The sequence below is a fragment of the Bos mutus genome, chromosome 22, assembly GCF_027580195.1.
Source record: "Bos mutus isolate GX-2022 chromosome 22, NWIPB_WYAK_1.1, whole genome shotgun sequence".
NCBI classification, from domain to species: domain Eukaryota; kingdom Metazoa; phylum Chordata; class Mammalia; order Artiodactyla; family Bovidae; genus Bos; species Bos mutus.
Genome location: NC_091638.1, coordinates 53,012,535 through 53,027,820, shown reverse-complemented (window position 1 = coordinate 53,027,820; position 15,286 = coordinate 53,012,535). Strand labels below are relative to the sequence as shown.

General features: G+C 44.7%; 1 protein-coding gene across 3 annotated transcripts in view; it reads right to left on the bottom strand.

Annotated features, from left to right (window-relative positions):
- LRRC2 (leucine rich repeat containing 2) overlaps positions 1-15,286 on the bottom strand; it is a 39,067-nt gene that overhangs the window by 14,042 nt on the left and 9,739 nt on the right. For all 3 annotated transcript variants that reach the window (XM_005900897.2, XM_070359895.1, XM_070359894.1), the window contains exons 2-4: positions 14,653-14,796; positions 9,542-9,749; positions 2,711-2,867 (exon numbers count right to left, since the gene is read on the bottom strand). In XM_005900897.2, coding sequence (XP_005900959.1) covers positions 2,711-2,867; positions 9,542-9,749; positions 14,653-14,777 — 490 coding nt within the window. In that variant the 5' untranslated portion in view covers positions 14,778-14,796. The remainder of the gene's footprint in view (positions 1-2,710; positions 2,868-9,541; positions 9,750-14,652; positions 14,797-15,286) is intronic.

Below are 15,286 nucleotides of genomic sequence, written 5' to 3'. Positions count from 1 at the left end.
ATAGCTAATGAGTCTATCCTTTCCTGCAATGTTCCAGGATCTTTTCCAACTGAAATGAAATCTCCCTACTTATATAGCCCATTCTCCCAGGGCCCTCAGACCTAATTGCCAGTGAGCAAAATATAATCTAATTGGGGTACAATTTGTTGTCCAGAGGCTTCTAGCTTCTAGAGCCCAAAGAAAGCATTAAGGAATTTACATACTTTAAATTAGTTGAGTAAACAGTTTTAAACTACTTCAATAATTAGCTATTTTAAACCCATTTAATAATTATTCCTCAGAGTTAAGAGGACCACTAACTGTCATGCTTAATTTGTCAGAAATAATTGTCCTGATAATGAGAAACAGGATACCCCATTTGGTGACCACTTCCCCTCACCCACTCTGCTCAGCCAATGCTCAGTTATTCTCTAAAATAGCTCTGTAAGAGATCCAGTTCCACCTCCTTTACAAAAGAGAGCCATTCAACATAAAAGAGCTTAAAAAAAAAAAAAAAAAAACAGAAAAACACACAACTCTTCAGTCCTCTTTCTAGCCAATCACATTCTGTTGATTTTTTTTTTTAATTTCTCTCTAGTGTGTAAGGAGTTATACCTACTCTACCAGGAAAAGACCATGTCTTGAATTAGCATATGTTTAGTTCTTTTCAGCACATTTGGAATGATTTGTCCTAAATGTCCACAATAGTTGTGCTTGAAAAGAAGGTGTATTCCAAACACTCCAAGTTAATAACTCAACTAGCATCTAAGAAGCAAGCAAGCAACAGAAAATAACTCCCTAGAATAAAACAAGGGCCAGTTACATCACCTAAAGACCCTCTTTTTATTATTTGACCCTTACTTTTCTTATGAATGCCCTATGTAATGATAAAAATTTTATACTTATCCATCACAAGAATCTTCAAACTAGGGATATGATATATTCCTCAGCCATGTGAGGAGAATTTTTGTGACTCTGCCGAAGTCACGGGTGTATTTGGCTGAATTATATTCAGTTGACTTGAAATAGACTCAAAGTTACAAGGTGGATAAGATATTTATGTATGACTTATATCCAGTATAGAATGTGTAAAGTTTCTGAGATTTCTTTCCCCTCCCCTCCCACAGTGTTTTTGACATGCAAAAACACTCAACTAGGGAATTTTAAAGGTGGCAAATATTATTTAAAAAGTCTGACCCCTTATCCTACAAAGGAGGATACTAAGATGCAAAAAAATGAAAGTATTTGCCCAAGTTACTCAGACTAGAATTGTGTCTTCAGAATCTTAGATCTAGTGTCCAATTACTTAGTTTAAATGGAAAATATTTAAAGAAGAAGTTAAATAAAGCATACCATAATCATCACTCAGCCATTAGGGAGAATGAGGAAGGATAGGATATTCTGATATTGAAAAATAACATTTATGTAAAGATAACAATGATGAAGATGATGAGAGTGGGGAAGTGAAAGTCACTCAGTCAGTCGTGTCTGACTTTGTGACCCCATGGACTATAGAGTTCATGGAATTCTCTAGGCCAGAGTACTGGAGTGGGTAGCCATTCCCTTCTCCAGGGGATCTTCCCAATCCAGGGATCAAACTTAGGTGTCCTGCGTTGCAGGCAGATTCTTTACCAGCTGAGCCACCAGGGAAGCCCAATGATAGTGGTGGTGGCTAGCAATTGTTGAGGGTTGATCTGTTCTAAACGCTTTCTTTGTATTAACTATTTAATCTTTACAACAACCTTGTGAAGTAGATATTATTATTATCACCATTTTACAGATAGAGAAACTGAAAACCAGTGAGTGACCTGCCTAAGGTGACCTTTCAGTAAGTGAAAGACCCAATCAGCCTGACCCTAGAGTCCATCCCCATCTTCAAGGTATGATAAGGGAAAAGAAGGCTTAGGCTGAAGAACACAGTGTGAGCTCTTCTATGGAAGTATGTTTAGTGTGCATATACGTTAACATAAGCATACATATAAATATATTTAATGGGCATATATTTTAACATATATTTATAAATATGGCTACAATGTAGAGCTCTAGAAGAACATTGGATATGTATATAATTTTGATACCAGGAAATAATCCTTGCTGAGAGAGCTGACTTTACATTTTATGTCTTTCTAGAATGTTTAATTATTTCGCCCTGCTCATTACAGAGGTTTATGGGGATGATATGTCTCCAGAAAGACTTGAGTGTCTTGGAAGAATCATAACGACTATATGCCCAGAACAGCCATGTGCTTCACACACGAGAGAAAGAGAAGCAGTGACGATCATTATCATGGACTTCACTTACGGTGAAGCTAGTGAACAACAGAATGATTGAAAATAAAGAATCTGGACCAAAATAAAACCATAAGCTAAACTAAACTCATCAGTGGACTCTTATGTGGCAACAATATATTGTATCTTATATTTATAATAAATACATTATTGCATGTTTGTATTTCTAAAGCCAAAAGAAAAAAACCAAAAAGTTTCTAAACACAGCGCTGCTCACTCATGAGACTTGCCATTTCTAAGGAAGTGGCAGATGTCAGCACTGCTGAGTTACACAGGGAGATCCTGGCATCACTACCCAGAGGGGACACTGTGAACCAGCAGCTCTGGAGAGACATGAAACAGCCCCGAACAGCGACGTCCTGGGGCAGCAGGAGAAGGAAGAGTTCTCCATGTCCCCTGCTTCCCAGACAAGGGGCCTGAAGGTTCCAGCTAAGGAACATACCAATTTCAGCTGGAAGACGGGAGATCTGGTTTTTTGGCAGATCCAGAATCCTCATGGCTTGAAACAGTTCGATATACTTAGGAATGATCTGAATCAGAGTATTGCTGATGTGCCATTCTTTCAAATGCGTCTGCTCCTTCAAAGAATCTGGGAACTCCTAGAATAGAAGGGAACCTGTCAGTCAGAACTAGCTCCTCCCTGTGTAGGAGTTCAGAGGCAGAACACAAGAAGCCAAGGAAAACATGCACTTGTTCCAAAACCCAGAGGAGAGGGAGCGTGGGTGAGAGCATTCGCCTAAACTGACTTAGCAAGCATGCACGCATGCCAGCTCTGCAGCCATGCCAAAGAGAAAGCAAGATGCTGTGGCTGGCAGTAACTCCACAGTAGCAGATGAGCCCAATTTCAAAAGGGCCATGAATTCATATTATTAAAATAAAATGCTGTGTGGACACTGACAACCAGGCTCCCACCCCAAGCCACATACATATTATTTACTTACAACATACGGATTTAACATCGTCTAAAAATAAAATCTGGCCATGACTTGGATTTTAAAACGTGTGCTCCGTCTCCCTTCCTCTGTATTACTGATAGTTGCTCTTTAAAATATCTGATAAAGACTTAATATTTGCTGTGCCAAATTTCTGAATTTTTTTATGAGTCTAACAGGGTAAGAGCCGAGAAGGACAGTGGGGAGACCTGGATGCTGAGCCACATCTCAAGGGCACGCCTTTTCTGGCCCTCACTTCTGAAGTGACAGAGAGCAACTCAGCTGTATCCAGGATCTTCCCTGCCTCAAGTGGTCTGGGATAAAATCGTAAAGGTGTTGAGAAATGCATTAGACCTTAGAGGGGCTATTTGGCCAGCTAGAGAATTTCAGTTCATGGGCTTACGAGCGCCTACTTCTACAAGGTGTGCTGAGCACTGCGGGACATGCATGTCCCCTGACCTCACAGAGCTGGCCACAGAGCACCATCAGCAAAGTGGGGCCGGAATGTACAGGGGAGAGGTGGGGCGGGGCGGAGGCAGCAATCAGAGTGTCCACAGTGACCCTTTGCTTGGTACCTGTACTTGGAACGGGCTTTAGGATCACTGCTCTTGGATATGTGGATTAAGCTTGTAACCTACAGAAGTCCTTTCATCTTTAACATGCTTTCAGATAACAGTACAAGATAGGCAAAGTGGGCATGATTCAGGTCCATTTTAAAGAAGAAAACTGAGGACTTCCCTGGTAGCTCAGTGTTAAAGAATCTGTCTGCCAATACAAGAGACAAGGGGATCGATCCCTGATCCAGGAAGATCCCACATGACGTGCAGCAACTAAGCCCACACACCACCACTATTGAGCCTGTGCTCTAGAGCCTGGAAGCCATAACTACTGAAGCCGTGCAGCGTGGAGCCCGCACTCTGCAACAAGAAAAGCCACTGCAATAGAAGCCCACGCACCGCAATTAGAGAGTAGCCCCTGCTCACCGTAACTAGAAAAAAGCCCGAGTAGCAGTGAAGACGCAGCACAGCCAAAAATTAATTAATTATTAAAAATAAATAAAAGAGGAACATTGAAATCCAAAGACATTTAAACGGGTTACTTAGGGTGCGTTCCAGCTACGTAGTTTCAGGAACTAGGACAAAATGAAATTGCAGGCCCCTTCTAAAAGTTATTAGGAATTTCAAGATGGAGATGGCAGAGCATTAAATCAAGCCCAGGGCCCTTCCCAGCATAGGGCCTTGCGTGACTGACCCCAGCACCCGGGCCTGACAAATCCATCTCAGCACCTCCTCATCCTGATCCGAATGCCACCCACACCAGACCAGAAGGTTTCCTTCTGCAGCTCAGACAAGACAGGAGCTGGGGCATCAGAGAGCTGACCCCAGGTCATAATCACACTCTCTTTCTGGAAGTTTCAATGGTCAAGTGCCTCATAAATAACTTCTCTCATATTGTTCTTCCAATAACAGCATGCTTGCAAAAGTTACAATGCCTTCTAAAATTATATCCATAACCATTTTTAATAACATGGGGAAAATCTTAAGATAGCACATTAAATAAAAATAAAAGGAATGGGGTGAAGATGGCAGGTTGAACACATACATATACTTTTGCTCCTCTCTATGAAAAAAGACAGTAAAAGAATTCCTTTTTGAAAGCATAAACCTTACAAGAGGGCAAAGAGAAAGAGAAGAGAGGCAGTAGCAACAAGGTCTTGGTAGCTAGAAAGCTGAAAGATGGTAACCCAGCGCCCCCTGACCTGCTCAGTCTTAGGCCAGCAGCAGGAACAATAAGACACAACCTGAGCTCCTTAGGGACCTAACAGAAGCAGAAGAGATTAAGAAGAGGTGGCAAGAATACACAGAAGAACTGTACAAAAAAGATCTTCATGACCTGGATAATCACGATGTTGTGATCACTCACCTAGAGCCAGACATCCTGGAATGTGAAGTCAAGTGGGCCTTAGGAAGCATCACTACAAACAAAGCTAGTGGAGGTGATGGAATTCCAGTTGAGCTATTTCAAATCCTGAAAGATGATGCTGTGAAAGTGCTGCACTCAGTATGCCAGAAAATATGGAAAACTCAGCAGTGGCCACAGGACTGGAAAAGGTCAGTTTTCATTCCAATCCCAAAGAAAGGCAATGCCAAATAATGCTCAAACTACCACACAATTGCACTCATCTCACACGCTAGTAAAGTAATGTTCAAAATTCTCCAAGCCAGGCTTCAGCAGTACGTGAACCATGAACTTCCAGATGTTCAAGCTGGTTTTAGAAAAGGCAGAAGAACCAGAGATCAAATTGCCAACATCTGATGGATCACTGAAAAAGCAAGAGAGTTCCAGAAAAACATCTATTTCTGCTTTATTGATTATGCCAAAGCCTAATGTGTGGATCACAATAAACTGTGGAAAATTTTGAAAGAGATGGGAATACCAGACCACCTGACCTGCCTCTTGAGAAACCTGTATGCAGGTCAGGAAGCAACAGTTAGAACTGGACATGGAACAACAGACTGGTTCCAAATAGGAAAAGGAGTACATCAAGGCTGTATATTGTCACCCTGCTTATTTAACTTCTATGCAAAGTACATCATGAGAAACGCTGCGCTGGAGGAAGCACAGGCTGGAATCAAGATTGCTGGCAGAAATATCAATAACCTCAGATACACAGATGATACCACCCTTATGGCAGAAAGTGAAGAGGAACTAAAAAGCCTCTTGATGAAAGTGAAAGAGGAGAGTGAAAAGTTGGCTTAAAGCTCAACATTCAGAAAACGAAGATCATGGCATCTGGTCCCATCACTTCATGGCAAATAGATGGGGAAACAGTGGAAACAGTGTCAGACTTTATGTTTCTGGGCTCCAAAATCACTGCAGATGGTGACTGCAGCCAGGAAATGAAAAGACGCTTACTCCTTGGAAGGAAAGTTATGACCAACCTAGATAGCATATTCAAAAGCAGAGACATTATTTTGCCAACAAAGGTCCATCTAGTCAAGGCTATGGTTTTTCCAGTGGTCATGTATGGATGTGAGAGTTGGACTATAAAGTAAGCTGAGCGCCAAAGAATTGATGCTTTTGAACTGTGGTGTTGGAGAAGACTCTTGAGAGTCCCTTGAACTGCAAGGAGATCCAACCAGTCCATCCTAAAGGAAATCAGTCTTGAATATTCATTGCAAGGACTGATGTTGAAGCTGAAACTCCAATACTTTGGCCACCTCATGCGAAGAGTTGACTCATTGGAAAAGACTCTGATCCTGGGAGGGATTGGGGGCAGGAGAAGGGGGCGACAGAGGATGAGATGGCTGGATGGCATCACTGACTCAATGGACGTGAGTCTGAGTGAACTCCAGAAGTTGGTGATGGACAGGGAGGCCTGGCGTGCTGTGGTTCATGGGGACGCAAAGAGTCGGAGACGACTGAGCGACTGAACTGAACTGAACTCATCTTTTCACCAGATGCCCCAGAAAGTTAGAAAGTAGAAGAGCCAGGGATGTGCGGAGGTGAGGGAGGAAAGCAGGGCAGAAAGAAGGAGGTCAGGTTCAAAGTCTAGGACCAGATCTCTGCCCCTATCCACGTCACAGAGCTACTGTCCCTGTAGGAGACTGAGGCTTATCTACTGGAGGGGTTAACCGGAGTCCTGGATTGGGGACCTTGAGGCACATCTCGGAGGGGAGGCAGAAACCACAGGATGAGTGATGGATGCCAAGACTCCACCCCCCGCCGTCCTCTCTCCAGAGCACAGGCTGCCAGGCCTGTCCCTGCCTGCAGGATGAGAGAGTACTCTCTCCGTGGGCTCTCACCAGCTGCAGACAAACCATAAATATGTACTTCTGAGGCGGAGGTGGAGGGGAGCACACTGGTGATATGGGGACTCCCTCAAAAAACAAAACCTACCTGAAACACACTTGGACCTTCTAATCAGCTTCTCAGTGCTCCCGACATCCAGCATCTCCAGAGCTCCCAGGCAGTCCCAAGATGCCAGATGCAAACACCCTAACATGCAAACCCCCTAAAACATGTAAACACCCTAAAAGAAAAAGGAGACCCTGAAAGATGGAAACTGCATCCAAAAAGCTATTGATAATCAAGATAGATAAGAAAGTCCCAAGAGGACTGCCCTGGTGGAGTAAAAGATAAGAATCCGCCTGCCAATGCAGCGGACTCGGATTGGGTCCCTGGTCCAGGAGGATCCCGCATGCCGCAGAGCAGCTAAGCTGGTGCGCCACAACTGCTGAGCCTGTGTTCTAGAGTCTGGGAGCCAAACTACTGAAGCCTGCATGCCTAGAGCCCACGCTATACAAGAGAAGCCACCACAATGAGAAGTCTGCACACCACAACTAAAGAGTAGCCCTCGCAGCAACGAAGATCCGGTGCAACCAAAACCAAATAAATTTAAAAAATGTTAAGCCCCATGAAAACAGGAAAAAAAAACTTTTAAGTTATCTTAAATTTTATAATATATATACAAGTAGAAAATAAAGCCACATCACAGGATGCATGCATTCACAAAACAGAGAGTTCTTGGAAATTGAAAACTTGACAGACAGTAGAAGTGAAATCTTCTATTGAAGACACGTTGAATAACGTTGGAGAAATCTTCCTGAAAGAACAGGGCCCAGGGCCTGGGTGCTTCCAGCTCACAAAGAATGATTAGCCCCCTAGTACCACCTCCAAATAGGTACCTTCAGTCACAGATCACAGCCCCACAGCCAGCTCTAAGGGACTCCAGGAGAGCTCTCCCCCGCCCAGTCCCCAAAGCCCCAGAAGCTCCTCCGCTCTGTCCATCCCATGCTGGCCTCCTGCAGGGACCAGGCCTGCTGCCCAGAGTGATGCTAGAGGCCAGAACTCCCTCGCTGCCACAAGCACTCTAATACTCATGGCAAAAATCCCTTAATGGAGCTTTTCACTCCTTATGTAGAGGCAAGACTGAAACACAAATCTCTCTGGGGAGGGAAAACAGCAACTGAAATTCATACTGATGAATGCTGGAGGCCCCAGAGTCTCTCCCTGGGCGAGTACCAGTGAGGATAGGGTACCAGCTCAGGGAGCAGAGTGGAGGGGACGGGAAGACTGTAAGTAATGAAGACACTGTCCACAGGTTCACCCTGGAGTGTCCAGAGCTGCCTGGCTCTTAACCCTCTTCCTATCCCCTTACCACTCCAGGCACTCACTAAATGCTCTGTAAACTGGTTTCCAAAGGTGCTGTGAGCCGAGAGGACTCAGCAGGTTCCCCAGGGGTCTGGGGTCAGGTCTGATGATGGTACAAGAGAATGATTTATGAGTGATATTTACTTAGAAATCCAGGCAGGCCCTCCTTCTTGCCCCAGAAAAGGCAGCACTGATCTCAGTGATGGGGATGCAGGAGAAAGGCCACTAAAGAGGTTTCAGTCATCGTCTCTCCCATTTTTATAGGGATGTGTCGCTAATGGGTCAGTGTCACAGAGTATCTGCTCATTTAACCCTCACAAGGGCCCTCAGAGGGGGTCAAGGCAAGCAGCAGCACCATTTGACAGAGGAGGAGGTGAAATGCACGCAAGTGGAGTAAACTGCCTCAGGTCACCGGGCCAATAAAGGATTACCCCCAAAAACTCGGTTTCCGGTCCAGAGGCCTTTCGGCCACAAAACGGTGGCATACAGAGAGACGGAGGGCAGGTCGGGAGAAACCTGTCCCAGTGAAGGGAAGAGAGCCTGAGCTCATTCCCCTACCTCATGCATACCCACCCCAGGTGCTGCCTCAACCAGGAACCGTCAGACCACAGGCAGCCTCTCCAAGCCAAGCGGCAACCTGGGCGGAGTGGGAGCAGGAAGGACCCAGGCACACTTGAGGAAAGAAACAGAAGACATTTCTGCCCTGGCCTCAGAATCTCAGAGAAAATCTGACTGCAAAATTCCTTTGCAGCCCTGCACTCCGTGACAAGTCAGCAAAGTCAGAGTTACATGTCAGAGTTAGGCAGGTTACATGCTCAGGGTTTTTAAATTAAAAAAAAAAAAAGGCAAACAGTTATTTTTTAATGTCAGTGGGGAAAGATGGCAGAATCAGGCATTTTAAAGACTTGCGCCAGCCTGGGCAGCCGCTGGGGTCCCAGTCTCCCACAGAGAGACCCAAGGGGATCCCGCTGCTCTTTTCAGGACTACACAGTCTTTCACGGCAGAAAAGATGCAGGAACTCAGCTTACAGCAGGCAAGGGATCCTCCGCATCCAGAGAAAAACCTCTCTAAAGACAAGAGCGCGCTGGACCAAGGTCAATGCCCTGAGCTCAGCCTAAGCAGCAGACGTCGGCCGCAGCGCGGCACCAGCCTCCACTTGCTGCGGGGACAGGAGCGCGTGGACTCACCTTCCAGTGATCTCCGGAAAGTTCAAACACAAACTCACTGCTCCGTTTGTCTCTTTCCTTGGAAAGCGCGCTCTGAGCGGCGAGAGAGCGCCTTTCGATCCGTTCCAGCAGCCTCACGCTGGTGTCTACGAAGCCGTTCTTGCAGTACTCGGCCTGGGGAATGCCTTTCCTCCTGCACTCGGCCACGAAGTTCCACTCCTCCTTTATCCTAAAACGGGGCGGCAGAGGTCGCGGTCACCTGCCTGGAGAAGTCGGCCAAGCTACCTGCGCGCATGCGCAGTCCTTCTCATCACCTGCAGTTTCCCAGCAGCCACAGAAGAGCCCTCCCCTCCACTTCCATCCCCTCTCCCCGCCCCTCCTTTCCTGTTTCCTCTGCAGTGGGGGATCTGGGGGTGGGAAGTGGGTAAGAATCTTAAACCTTCAGAGTTGTGAATTTTTATCAAATCTGACTTAAAAATACAGGAGTTACACAGCTGGAATTTTTACCAAAATTACCTATTCCTTTGATTAATTAATCTTTTGATATTATAAGGTGCTAACCCCAATTTTTTTTTAATGCAACTTTTAAAAATGCAGGAATTTGCTGATCTTCCAGGAGCCATCAACCCAGGTGGCGCTAGTGGTAAAGAACCTGCTTTAAGAGACCCCGGTTCGATCCTCGGGTTGGGAAGATCCCCTTGAGAAGGGCATGGGAACCCACTCCAGTATTCTTGCCTGGAGAATCCCACGGAGCCTGGAGGGCTGCAGTCCATAGGGTCGCACAGAGTCAGACATGATTCAAGCGACTTAGCACGCACACAGGAGCATATGGATAGAAATATACAGACAGCCCCAGTTTATAAAATATAACTTTAGAAGGTCTACCACCAGCCGCCTTAGGAAACTTCACTCCTACAGATGAACCTGTTATTCATAAACCTCAGTTTCAGTCAGACACTGCAGCTGGCCCAGGACTCCTCAGCCTCCCCATTACTCCCAGTACCTTCTCGTTGCTACCTCCCTAAAGTGAAAGTCCCCAGTCGTGTCCGACTCTTTACGACTCCATGGACTATACAGTCCATGGAATTCTCTAGGCCAGAATACTTCTCTAACCTATCACTTTATAGTTTTCTTCGTCCTCCAGCTTGGTCATCAGCTCCATGACGATGGACTACATCTCACTGCCCTTCTGATGCCCACACGGTCATTAGAACAGTGTTGGGCACCTGGGGGATCTTTCTCCATTTAGAGACTTGATATCTGCTTGGAGCATTTAATAGGTTAACCTTCTGTGTGATACAAAACAAGGTTTGATGTGGCTGTCCTTCAAATCTATCACACAGAGACACTGTCTCAAAATAAGTAGCCTGCCTTGGATAGGAACTTGGTACAAAAAACATTCAAGAAGACATCTGGGCTCTTCTTAGCCCAACTCAGGGACTTGGTGGCAGGCGGGGTCCTGGGCTTAAAAAGGGGGCTGTTTCAGAAACAGGCTGCAACTGCAGCCCTGGTGTCTACATGACCCAAGGCAACACAAATGCTGAGCAAACAAACAGATGAAAACCCTGTAGTAGAGGGTCAGTCCTAGCATGGAAACTCTCAAGCGGTACCTGAAGGAGAAATGCACTAGAATCACAGTTGGCTCTGGGGTCTCAGGCAAACCCAGGAGCCAAGGCATCAGGAAGGGCAGGAACAGAGCAAAGAGTCTGGCGTGGGAACATCTCTGAGGCCAGGGCTTTTCCCTGACTACCAAACACTGTCAATTGTAAGAAAAAAAATGGAAGGCTCAAGAAAGCAAGAGACTGGTAGATATTTGGAATGCCAGAGCCCTGGTGGATTTTATCCAATCCTATAGGGGTATGCACCTTTGTCGTTGACTAGGCTAAGCTATGTTACAATTCAGCAGGGATTGAAGTTAACTTGTAGAAAATTAATAGCGATACAGATCATCCTTGTCTGCAGACATTCTTGTCTCTTGGCATTTAATACATCTATATGCTGACAAGGCCCAATTATATCATTCCAGCCAAGGCGTCCTCAGTGAATCCAGCCTCCTTGCCTCCCAACAGCTCCCCCTGAATAAGTAAAAGGCATCCCAAAGTTGACAAGTTCCAACCCAAACTCCTATCTCCACCTGCTAAACTTGCTTCTTTCTCCATTTTAGTAAAAAGACTTCCCAGGTGCTCTGACCCCAAACCTCAGGGTCATCTTTGACTCTGTGCTTTCTTTCATCAAGCCCATCAGCAAATAAGGTCATTTTTACCAGAATCTGGCCACTCCTCACCATCTTAACTGCTCCCATCCTGGTCCAAGTCACCAGCGTCTTTAAGCAGGGAACACTCTTGCCTCCCGACAGTCTACACCCATCCAGCATTTTGAGCGGACCTGTGACAGTGTCCGTCACACCACGTCATGCCTCTGGCCGCATCTCTCACTGGTTTCTGTTTCACCCAATGAAGCAGTTGTCTCACTATGGCCTAAGGCCCTGCAGGTCTGTGCCCTCCCCTTGCCTGTCTGACCTCATCCACTTCTGCTCCCTCCCTTACTTTTTCTGGCCCAGTCACTCTAGCCTCCTGGCTCTTCCCTGAACCACCCAGGCAAACCCCTGCCTGAGGGTGTTTGCATTTACTATTATGGTGGCTTGGAGTTCTTGATCCCATATCTCTGCAGGGCTGGTTCCCCAGGACTATGTGCAAATGTTTCCCCCTTAATCAGACTTTTTGCTCTTCAGAAATCACTTCAGGTATCAGTGGAGTTTCATGCTTTGTCATTACTCTAGGAGAACAGGAGCATTTGAGAAAACCATCTTGCTGATGGCATTGGCTAGCACACTACTACGAAGGTCTTAGTCACAGGGAGCTGAGCTGGAGAATAGCACTGGGTAATCAACTAGCCAGTGCTTTGGGATCTATACGTGAAGTCTATAAATAATGTCATGCGTGCTCAGTCATCTCCAACTCTTTGTGACCCCATGGACTGTAGCCTGCCAGACTCTTCTGTCCATGGAGTTTTCCAAGCAAGAATACTGCAGTGGGTTGCCATTTCTGACTCCAGAGGATCTTCCCAACCCAGGGATCAAACCCACATCTCCTGCATTGGCAGGCAGATTCTTTACCACTGCACCAAACAATGTAATAAGACAGATACATTTAAAAATACCAGCACATGGAGAGATAGGAACTTAATACCAGAAGAAAATGCTGAAAAAAGTTAGAAGTGGACTCCTCTGGGAAATACTAGCAGGGGCTTGGGGTGATTTGCTTTTCATTATTAGTTTTTCGTATAATTTAAATATTTTAATATCATCTGATAAAAATGAACTTAAATATTTGCCTGTAGCTCTAGCTCTAATAGCAGTCAGGGATTCAGGCCAGACCCTAGATACAAAATACTGGTTGAACTAACAGAAGAAGCCCTCCAGAAATTTCACAGCCAACAGCACAGCCACAGCGAGGCCTTCTATGCACTGAGCACTTTTCAGACCAATGTTTCTAATTTTTCCTTCTTCATTTCTTAGGCTGAACCTGAAAGTAGATTCTGGCAATGCGATGAAAAGATATCCATTCAGTCCTACCCAATACATCTTTCCTATATCACAAATTACAAATTGATGTGTCTATTTCACGTATCTTGGTAGTCAACATAGAACAGAGAAAAAAAGGAAATCAGATATGCAACTTTAAAAATACTTAAATACTAAATCTTCTTTGGATTTCTTTTTAAAATGTTTATGTCTTAGTCCCTTTGAAACCTAATGATAGAAAAGTCACAATATCAACTATTTTTACAATGCCATTCTCTTCCTTGAGAGTAACTAACATAAATAAAATGTCACTGTCTTTATACTCTATCATTCATGTTAGTAACTGAATAATCTCCCCCTGGAGTCAATTTTAGTAGAACTTCAAATACAATGTAAACATACAAAATAATGTCATTAGGACTCTATTAATTAAATCAGTAAATGTGCAAATAAAAACTCTTTCCTTAGGCAACGAGCCCACAGGCTTAGCCTAGATGGCAATAGCCTCATTGGATGAAAAATTCCTCACTTAGAGCCTAACAATAACATCTCTAGCTCTCCCTGTAAGTGACTGAGTTTCATTCATGTAGAATGATGCTCTCTATTTGATCTCTACTTATAACATTGAAGTGTGGGGACAAACACAGTTACAAAATGAAACACCACGAAGTGAGGTAACAGAGCCCCTCACAGTGATGGTTACAGGTAGCAGCTTCATTATCCAGCATGATCAGAATAGGTATTTGTTTGGTCAAAATAGTTCAGAGAAGTGGAGAACCAAGAATAAAGAGACATTCACATCCTACACATTTTGATTTTATCCTAAAGCACCAACATATGTCACCATTTGCCAACTTGTATGGCTGTCATGGACCGCCTTTGAGAATGGATCTGCAATCAGAATCCCACTCCGCCTTTCTTATGTAAACCACACCCATAACACACCATCCAAGACTTCTAGTTTGAGTTTCTTCACAAGGAGTAAAAATTACAGACGTGCAAAGCCACCTGAATGTGCACCCTTTCTAGCTCACTGTACCTGTATCCGTCTTGCACAGTGTTAATTCAGTTGTGTGGTTCATACTGATCACACACGTAGTTTTTCCAAAGCACTCAACTTAGTTTTCACAGACACAATAACTCTCTTGTACTCATACTTCACGAGTGTGTGATAGCAGTCAAACCACATCACTCCAATCCAGGTAAAAAAGGCATCGACGCAATAAGCCTTATCTAGTGTTCAGCTCAACAGGGGAGGGCTGAGGGCAGGACAGACAGCAGCCCTCACATGGCCACACAGGGGGAGAGCATCAGACAGCCTGCTGAGGTGAGGTGCGCGGTCTTCTCAGGATTCACTATGGAGACATTTATCGTGTCACTGCTGTCTTTCCATGGCTAGCACAGTGCCTGCAATGCGTGTGGGTCCTTATAGCTATGCGTATTACTGTTATAGGAATCAAACGTTCATTGTGGGCAACAGATTCTGAAGTCCAATGAGCACATGTCACTGACAGGGAGAAATCTCAGAGGAGAGGCACCCCCTCCATAGCATAACTGCAGCCTCCCTATTCGCTGAAGACAGTGCAAAGCAAATACAGAGAACACATACTTTTCCAAAGCGCTTTTCTCAAGCCTTTCTGCCTCCTTCTTCTGCCAGGCTTTGTGCTTCTTGACACGAGTTTCCCACAAGGCTCTGACGACGGAAATGTCAAATACGACCACTTTATGTCCCATTTTGGAAGCATGAAATTACCTGTTTAAGAAACATATATGTCAGCTTCATACACACAGAGAAGAAAATAGTTTTAACTTGAACTTTAAAATATGAGTGAATCAATTTTATCACTAATGGTGAAATGCCCTGTTGCTTCCAGAATGGCAGTTTCTAATGTCCTTAAGGTCTGACAGGACTCTTGTCTGTAAGTCAAAATTCAGCACTCAACTGAGGTCATCTCCTCTAGAACGTCACACTTATCTCTTTACCCCTCAGCTGAAACATGGGTTCCCAAAGCCCCCTGGGCATTCCTCAAGCTTCATGGTTCTACATTCTATTAAATTTATTGGAATCTGATCTTCCAAATACATTGTAACATGCTCAAAGATAAATTTGATGAATTAATTAAAACACACATGCCAGTTATCTGAGGCTAAACACCAACCACCATTAAGTAACAAACCAAGCATTGTACCAAACCCCACTGAGCATTTTCCTGCCTGGGACTAGCCACACAGCCTGGGCACTT